Consider the following 9,912-nt stretch of genomic DNA (forward strand, 5'->3'; position numbering starts at 1 on the left):
TTTCCTGGAAGTCAAGATGGTATTAGATAATCTTTTTGCTTTTATACAGATCATTATTTTGAAAACTTGAATTTTTTATTGTCACAGGCTGTGTGTTTGTGTTATATTAGAGTTTGTTCTAGGTTAGGCTCAGTTTGGTATCAGATACATTTTCACAACACATCCAGTGAGCTTCTGAATGCTCACTTGAAGGTGTATTTTGAACACTGTGTTCTGTGTCATGCTATCATTTCACCATTAATGGCAAACTTGTGTAAAGAAAAAACATTAACAGGTATATAAGAAATACTAAGGATCGTCGCTGGTAAATAGAGCAGTTTTCAGTAAAAAAAGAAAAATCAACTATTTCCAATCCCAAATGCAGGGATTTCTCTTGTTTAATTCGGGAGATTCTACACATGAATTTGCCTCCTTGGGTGAGACTGTCAATGCAAAGTTCTGCTGCAACATCTTGAGGCATCTGAGAGAGAATACTCAGCAGCGATCTGAATTGTGGAGCATGTCGACACAGAACACATTAATAACATCTTTTGGCCACACTAACACAGTCTGCTCACCATCTGGACCACTTACCAGATTTGCCTCCCCGTGACTTTGTCCACTTACTGAAAATGAAAATCAAGTTGAAGGATCACCGTTTTGACACATTTGAGATCCAGCACACACTGCAGATGCACACGTGCAATTAGACCAAACAGGACTATCGAGCGATTCAAAAGTAGAAGTCCTGCTGAAAATAATCTAGAGGTGCACAAGAAAATTGCCTTGAACAGAAAATAAGCCAAAATTACTACAAGTGAGGTTTTTGATTCTTATAGGCCCAATCCCAGAACATCTTCATTTTGGTCTTAAACACAAAAAAGTGCCGGAACTTGTAAATAACTTTTAAATTACCTGTTTATTTATTCTCGTATTTGTCCTAAAAACCATCTGAAATGTCTAAAACTCAAAGCAGTTCTATTGTAACACAGAAGAAAGGCAACGACAAATGTGCTAGAAGCTAGAGCCTGGCAATGTTTGGCATATTGTCGAAATAATTGTGACTCATAAATTAAAAGACTAATCTTCTCAGCTCGAGTGGTGATTGGGCCTGTGAGTTGGCGGGATCGTAATCACAGAAATCCTGCCTTCAAATTCACATTAGCATGTTTTTCATTGGCATGAATACACATAATTATTACGGCAAAAACAAGTCAATCACATTTAGCTATGAAGTTAATGACAATGCAACAAAACAATTCAAATGACAATAATTATTTAAAAAATGAAGATGAATAATGATAAAATTAATTGAGTATGTCTGTGTACTCTTGTTTACAAATAACTGTAATTATGCTGGGTGAACAGTAACTTTTGTCGGACCGACTACACTCTCTAGCGCCATAGATTAAACTTCTCTCGAGGCTACTACACCAGCTACTTTGTCAGGAGACAAAGGAAAAGCTTTTGGAAATTACGTTGTTTTTCATCTTCCAAAGAGAAATCTCTTCCAGAAGGGCCACAGACAACACAAGCTAAACAAAGTACTGAGTATGTAATGTACGGTTTGCTTTCTTTATGATTCAGAAGGAATTACTGAGTTTGCTTAACACGTAAAACATCCACACACTAGGATTCAATTTTAAGGCCAAGGAAATGGCATACTGGTGACACTCAATAGAAAATCATGTGTTTGGAATTTTGGCCGAGCCGAGGGGCAAATATGGCAAGAAACGCTCTAACATGCACAGCTGCTCCTTTCAAGCATGACGGTAGCAGTCTTTTACTTTGGGGCTTCAATCAAATTCTGTTAAGTGTGTTCATGAAGACACTCTTTGCTAATGGAGCGACGAGAAACATCAGCTTCCCAACGAGCTCTGAGGAAGGTATATGCAGCTTAATGAGGCGGAAGCTCGACTTCTTCCAGCTTCCAACGCTGAAATCATTCAAAGATTCTTTGCCAACCTATTTATGGCACCACTTGGTAAACATAACAAAGGTTAATAAAATGGAGGTGATATCTTTATCACACCTGCAGAGCATTGTTTCCCTTCTCTTATGTTGTAACTGGTAGAAGTATTTCTCATTAATGGTGTCCCCCGTAGAGCGCACAAGGCGAGTAAGTATAAATGCACTGTGCAGAGTTTAATGCCTTGATTCCCGCAGGCATTCTTCCCTGATTGTCAAATTATTCTGGGTGCCATAGCGGGTATTTATTTCATGCTAATAGCCAGCGTCTTTCTGGAGGCTGGAAAAACAAGTGTAGCACGTACATTACACAGAAAAATGCCAAACATTGGTGAGTCAGGGGTGTAAAAATGCTGAAAAAGTGAGACAATACTCATTGGAGCCTACTGTTGAGGCATTTTGTACGGAGGAGGGAGTTCGTGACAACAGAAAGACACGGAGGGAGGACAGGTGTGTGCATGCGTGTGTGAAATGTTCAGAGCTCATGTCTTTCTGTGGATCGGCAGCAAGTAAACACAGTTTTGCTTTGCAGAAATCATCATGTAATCATCACTTATGACAATAACTGTGGCTCTGCAAACAGGCAGAGTAATCAAGTCGAAGGCACTGAGCATACAATGCGAGGCTTATAGTGTCAGTGGAGTCCACCCATGTTGTGAATACTTCTGTCATTTCTAACCCATGATCATTCATGATAATTCCCTTTTGTTTAGGAGTGAATTTAACCATTATCACATAAACTATGATTTGGCAAATCTATTCAAAATCCCATACAAAATATTCAGTCTCACAATGTATGATCTGGCAAGGGCTATGTGACGATAACCAGAGGTAGAGGTAAACCACATGCAATCATGGGGAAAAGGGTTTTCACAGTACTCTGTATAGTCCTGTAAAAAAAAAAACATAATGCCAATATTTCCAGAGCCACCTTTAGCAGAAATATCTTGAAGTAATTTTCTTTGATTTCTTTGATTTTCTTTTACTTTGATTTTATCAGTTTGAGCCAAAATTTAAACACAACAATATGACACTCTTCTTTACAGTGTTGACCTTAGCCTCCTTGAGTTGCCACCACTACATTTTAGTTGGGTTGAGGTGCAATCTTTGAATGGGCCCTTCCAACACTTTGATTATTTTCTTTTTCAATCATTCTGTGTTGATCCGATTTGCTGCCGTTGACCCAGTTTGGGCCAAGCTTTAGCCGTCTGGTAGATGGCCTCGCATTAGTCTCTAAAACACTTTGATATAGACTTTAATGGTTTGACTCAATGACACCGAGGTGCTCAGGTCCTGTGGCTGCAAAACGAGCCCAAATCATCACTCTTCACCACTGTGCTAAGGAGTTCATGGGAGGTGTTCGTGCTCATATGCTGTGTTTAGTTTCTATCAAACATGAGCGCTGTGCATTACTGCAAATGTATCCACTTTGGTCTCATCTGTCCACAGGACATTGTTTTGGACGTCCTGTGAATGGCTCGTTTCCAACCATTGTTCCAGTTTATCTGATTGTACTATCATGAACTTTAACATTCAACATGCAACACCTCTGCTTTTATAGAAATACTCGTGCTTGATGATTAGTTAATGAAGTCGACAGTGGTTGTCCAGCATTTGTTGAGCTAATCTGCAACCACATAGTTGAGGCTGGATAGTTTTCATTTGGCCTGTAGCCACATCTCCCTGTCTTCATGGTAAAGGTGTTGATGAGTACACTACATCCACAGCATGAATTAGCATGCAGTTTGTTCAGTGCTCCGTCATGTAAAGTTTCACATGTGCAGTAGAAGTGTAATGTGTGGGTGATTCGGTTGGTACTGAGATCTGCTCTAAAACTAAGAAAAAAAATGTTAATGAAAACAAAAATGTGTTGTATGACAGTATAGTATCAAGGTCAGCAAGAACCACGCCAGACTATATTATCTGATGTAATTGTCATATTCTGACACCAGGCAAACAGCAGCGCGCTCCTTTCATAGGTCAGTGCCCTTTCCCAGGTGAACTTATTCATACCGACAACACATTCACACCCAGACTGACACCTACATCTAATTATACAGTTGGCAGTTCACCTGACCTGTATCATAATGTGTTGTGTGAAGTGAGATCGTTAACCCTAATCAGTATTCCTTGAAGATCAGGTTAAAATATGTCACAAAAAGGTAGCTTCATGTTTTTATGACTTTGAAGCTAATAGAGTTTAACTGGAATTTACCCTTTTGTCGGTGCTTGGTGAATTCAGTGGGATGAGCTGGTGAATTTTGAGCATTCTCTGACAAATGCTAAAGAAATATTACGTGTGTTGTTGTTTTTTTGAAGACAACACATGATTTATTGTTTTAACAACCCAACGCAAAAACCTAAAACACTAAAATAGGCTACCTTCTTTACCTCCCTGTAGCATATGCAGACGAAAACTGGCCACTGTATAACACTATGTGCAGTCCCACTTGTATACAGTAGGTAGAAAAATGAAAGCACTGAGATCAGAGGCAAAATCTCCTTAGAGGGTTTAGCTAGTTAGCTATGGTAACTTTATATTGTTATTCTTGGATTTCTTATACTAGCCCTTGGTGCCTCTTATTTGATAAGAATATGTTTTAGCTCCCTTCTACTCCACTTTCAGTGTTGTTGCGACTGGTCGCTCTTCTCAAGCTGACCAGGAGGGCTGCTGTGCTCACAGCTAGAACTTTGGGCATCAGGGGGATTTCCACACTCACTGACATCACACAGAGGCAACAGTAGAACACTCTTAAACTACAGTATATGGTTTCATAATCAGACCCACCCCTTTCTTCACATCCAGTTTCAAAACAGGACAATGGTGACGGAGAAAATGCTCCTCAAGCCTTCTAAGTAGGACTTCAGAAACCGCTGGGTGATGTCACGGCATCTATGCTCCTCTTCCATACTGTCTATGGTCTGTCAACTTGAATCATAAAAAGTGTGTACCTACTGACAACACATCCAGTTTTCTTTTGGTGTAAGGAAAATAGGTTTCAGCATGCTTCTAAGATGTGTATATATATATGTGTGTGTGTGTGTTTGCGAGAGAAAACAATAATATTATATGTTCTGTCATACGTTGACATTGTGCTTAGATTCCTGCTTTCTTATTTCATACAGTAGGAGAAAAATGAGCTAGAGTGTGAAAGAGCAGTCCTTTTACTATTTGCCTTTTCTACTTTGATGCTTTGCTCTCACTGCATCTCCCTACCAACAGATTTGAAATGAAAGGATACGCCTATATCTTCTCGCAGAAGCTTCCTATACGAAGCGCCTCTGAGCAGCACTCTTCCTGAATGATTAAATATGTGATCAATTTTAGGGTTATGTAAGGATGCAGCATAGTGGCGAAATGAGAAATGATCATGGATGTAATAAACAATGGACAGTAGTCTATTTATTCCAATCAAATCCTGTAAGTGCGCATTGAAGTCTATATTTTCTGTTTTTTGCTGTTCTTTGGTTTTACATAAGTGCAGCACACATAAACCCAGTTTGCTGAAGTGTGAATGTCATCTTCTCCTCAAACTTAAATGAATAAATAATAAATGTATTGCTTAAAGATGTCATGGTCCCCCAGAATGATATATAGGAGGAGCTTCAGCTGATTTAAATCCCTGTCAGTTGGACAAATATGTCAGAGAGAGTGTTGGGCAAATAAAACAATTTTGATATGACACAGTTGTGGTTGAGGTTTGGCTTCACGTGTGCGAAAATGGCAAGTAAGAGCCTCTTAGTGGTTTTTAAAGTGAAAGAAAGTGGTGCTCTCAAAAAAACCCAGCTGAGTCCCCCAGGGGAAAGAAAAAACATCCCCTGCTGGCTTCCCACCTGCGAACACTCAAAACGGTTTTGGGCAGAGAGCCTGCCGGGAGCCGACATATTACCTCCATTTCAATTAAAAAGAAGCTGGGTGTTAAAAATGCTTACATAAGCACACCACTGATGTGAGCATTTTTACTTTTGGGTTTGTTTTGGTACACAAGCTGGTTTGGGAAAATCATAGTTTCAGCAACAGACCATGGTTATCATGAAGGCGTGTCAAAAGCATAATGACAAGTGAAAGGAAACATCCTTTGCCAAAGTCCAATATTTTGCTGACCCATCCAGGTGCTCTGACTTCCTCCCTGTGCAGGTGTCACATTGTTTCTGTACCTGCTGTTTCTTTTACAGTCACACAATAGCAACCATCCTGATCTGCAACAGAGCTGCTGGAAGTTGTAGGCTTCAGTGTTTTTCTCAAGTATCGCTTAAATGTCACAATGTGAAAGGGGCGCTTTTAAAAAATAAACTAAAAATGATGTGTTTACTGCAAAAACCATATCATAGCATCAACGCAAGATGGGTTCCCACCTGTTAACACCACCAGCTGTGTTGCTGGAATCCCTGCCGGGAGCTGCACGGGTAGTCCACTCAGGTGCCTCTCTACCACAGTCTCAGATGTGTGCGTGTGACATACTGAAGTGTTTCATCTCTACTTGTAATAACAGCATATGTCAAATGAAATCCTAACGTGGCAACCAGCACTGACAATAACTTACTGCATATTGTAAAGTCATGGCTTTCTTAGTTTCATTGTGTATTTTGCATACATTTCTATGTGCACATAGTCCTTGAGGGGAAAAGGTGGTTGAGGTGATGCTGGGTGTCTTCTTTCCAGCCTAGCCAGCCTCTTCTTTTGTCTGATGGATTCCCTTGCATTTTTCTGGGCCAGCCTCCCTCATCAAAGTGATTAAGCAATTACACTGATTGTGCCGATGCTCAGAAGAACGGGGGAAGGACCCTTGAGTATTGAGTGCTAAAGCTTTCTTAGAGATAACGGCTTAATTTGTGCCTAATCAAAATAAAACCTGTTTTCTCAAATCTCCACCCTACCTGTAGTACAGGTTAGCTTGGGGAATTGAGAAGGTGTCTTTAAGAAGAAGCCAGTGGAGTTAAAAAAATAAATCCCTGATGGGGCCTTTCCAACTTAAGCATCATTGCATACCCTATAGTCATCCTTATGCAGTATAGACGTGTTATTATAAAGCAATGAGGCCTCTCTTCAAATGAAATAATAATTATCATCTCAGAACTGATTACATAGAAGCCTCTAAAGATGCTGCATATACATATCATGGATCCCAAGTGGAAATAATCAAAGTGTTTGGAAATTAAATCAACATTCAGTTCATCTCTCAGAGCTGCTCTGGGCATCAATAATAAAACAGGGGTCTGGAGAGCCCTCTGAATCAGAGCAACAGAACTAAATGTATGAAATCCTTGTGTATTTTCTTCTCGCGCACACACACGCACACACGTAGTTATACCTCAGTCATCATTTTCCCATCAGAGCAGTCCAAATAACAGATCTTCCTCCGTGTGCTATCATTTCTTTACCACAATTGAAGCCAGCCAAAGCACACCCAGCGCGCAACTTCAAGCGCGCTGGATTCGGCATCAAAAATTAATCACATCAGAACTTAAATCACAACCGTGAGCGAGTTGCATCTGGGGGTGTGGGGGAACCGCATGGCAAAAGAGTGAGAGCAAAACGCGAAGGGAGGGTGGAAGAGAGGGACTCACCCGCGGAGGATATCTGGAGGTAGAGGCGGGGGTCTGAAGCTCGAATGGCCGTTGTGTACCGATCCTCAATCCCTGGCACCTGCGCCTTTTTCTCGGGCATAAGCCGGACCCTGAGCCGCCCCCCCTCAGCGCCGAGCCACCACTCCAGAATAGTTGTGAGGTCCATTTCCAGGATGTACACCGGGGCCTCCTCGTACACAGACAGCCCCCCGCATCCCGTCCTGACTAAATCCTCTCCTATTTCCACCACAACTTGGTTAGATTTCCTGCTCGCCTTCGTCAAGCCCAATTTCAGAACTTTGGTCAGCGGTCGCTTGTAGAAGGAGGGGAACTGTCCATCAGCAGACGCGTTCCTCAGTGCTGATTCCGCTGCAGACTTAAGGTCCACAAAAGTAGAAATGGTTTTCTGTAAAGGTATGCATTGCATTTTTAAGTTTGCGCGCACCGTGTAACATCCGCTAAAAGTCTGGCAGTCGCCGTTTAAGGGTCTCTTTATGAACTCCGCCAGATAATAGCGCAACAGAGAGGGGACCGCAAAATCCACGGCCAGTGTTTTCCTCTTGTTCCTGGAGATTTGGGTTTGGTTCGAGTCTTTTTTGCCGCCGCTTTCCCCGCTGATGTTGCTGATGTTGCTTAAGCCGATGGCGGGCAGATCCGTCCCCGATGTGGTCCTTGGCGAGGCGCAGTGCAGCTCAGCGAGAAATGCCGCAGAAGAAACAAGCAAAAATAATATCCTGGCGTCCATGGTTTGAGAATTTGAGTGTTTAGTTTAGGAGACGCACGCCTTAATCCCACCGTTCACCGTTTCCTCTCCGCTCTTGTCACATAGGTTACGCAGCGCAAAAATCACAAAGTGCGAATCGATGATCCTGCGTGTCCTGCTCCTCTTTGCCGGTGCGCACCCGTGGCAAGACGAGGGGGTACTGGCTTTTACATTCGTTTGCCACCTACTATTGCTATCCTCCGGTTTGCAAACGGGAAAAGTGCCATGTCCCCTCTCTGTTCCCGGCACACAGACCTATGAGACAATACCTTTTATTACCAGTGCGAACCTAGCGAGTCGCTGTCCGGGACGCTGATTGATATGCCGGTCGGGTCCGCTCCGGTGGCTTTCAAAGACTCCCTGTCTCTTGGCACAGTTGTGACGGCGGTACAAGTGGTCTCTCTGTCAGAAGCGGGATGCAGCGTCCCTCTCTCCCCTCACAACTAAATGAATTCACAATGAGTTTGGAGGAGTCGAGACGCCATTAAAGTTTCAAATAAAATCTCACAGTCCTGGCTAATTGGAAACCTCTTGGACAGCCTCACTGGTTTACAGTCTACTGAAGATCTCGGTGCTCCTTTGGTCAGAACTGGCAGCTCTGATCGCTGCTGTCATGCCTGCACATGCGGTAAAGTCATTCACACATCCATTTGACGTCAATAAAAACCGTTTTCTCCGAACACGACTCCCTTGTGCGAAAAGCGTCGTTATGGACACATGTGATGCGCTCTCAGCGCAGCCGTAACTCTGCCTATTTCTTTATTGAAATTAGAAACGCCAGGAGGTGTAGCAGCACAGCTCGGCACATTGTCTCTGGTGATTTTTTTCAATGAATCACCGAGCCTTTTACGTGTCCGGAAATTGGATTGGATTAGTCGCACTCTCCCGGACCGGTTGTGTGCAAATCAAATAGTTTCAGAGGGAGGCTATTTGGGCTGTAGCCCATGCGGTTCTGTTATATCTTACGTGCAGAGGCTAATAGCGTTCTTCTTTAAAAGATCAGAGAGCTGTGTTGCCATCTTGCCAGTTCATTTGCCACACAGGCTGTGTCCTTAATTGGGAATTAAGGGGTAGGTGTTTGGAGCAGGAGATTAAAAAATACCAGAAGATACTCAGTCACCTCTCTTCTTCTCCCTCCCTCACATTAACAGTCCCTTCGCTGACTTTAAAAGTTGATCGGAGAAGACACCCACTAGATGGCGTCATCACATGCTGCAGATCATTTGCACTCTTCAGTTTCACTGACAAATCCATTAATGCTCTAATTGCTCTGGAATTTTTACAGTCTGATTAGAGTGTTATCTGCGGAAGAGGATTAGGGCAATATGTGAAAATTTTATGAGTCGAGGAATCACAGTCTCCAAAGTCAGAACTGTGAAGTCTTTTTTTTTAAACTATAAAATTCTGGCTGGACTTTTTAACATTAATCAATCAGGTAGATATGGTACTCCAAAATAAAAACGTTTTTTGATTTCTTCATATAATAAAAAATGAAATTACGTTGTTACATGTTACATTTTGTGTGAACAATTAGGGCTGGAGTGGATAGTTTAATTAAACTGACTGTTTAATTTCTTTTAATTTCTGTAGACATATGCTATAAATATAGCTGTTCTGGGTTTGAAATGCAAATC

At 42.0% G+C, this 9,912-nt stretch overlaps 1 protein-coding gene across 5 annotated transcripts in view; it reads right to left on the reverse strand.

Annotated features, from left to right (window-relative positions):
• Positions 1-9,531, reverse strand: part of alk (ALK receptor tyrosine kinase) — a 395,764-nt gene extending 386,233 nt beyond the window's left edge. The window contains exon 1 of one of the 5 annotated variants that reach the window (XM_085143592.1): positions 7,516-9,531. In XM_085143592.1, coding sequence (XP_084999718.1) covers positions 7,516-8,260 — 745 coding nt within the window. In that variant the 5' untranslated portion in view covers positions 8,261-9,531. The remainder of the gene's footprint in view (positions 1-7,515) is intronic. The other 4 variants (XM_085143587.1, XM_085143590.1, XM_085143586.1 and 1 more) reach the window with 4 other exon arrangements.
• Positions 9,532-9,912: the final 381 nt, after the last annotated feature.

Source organism: Neolamprologus multifasciatus, chromosome 19, assembly GCF_963576455.1.
Source record: "Neolamprologus multifasciatus chromosome 19, fNeoMul1.2, whole genome shotgun sequence".
NCBI classification, from domain to species: Eukaryota; Metazoa; Chordata; class Actinopteri; order Cichliformes; family Cichlidae; genus Neolamprologus; species Neolamprologus multifasciatus.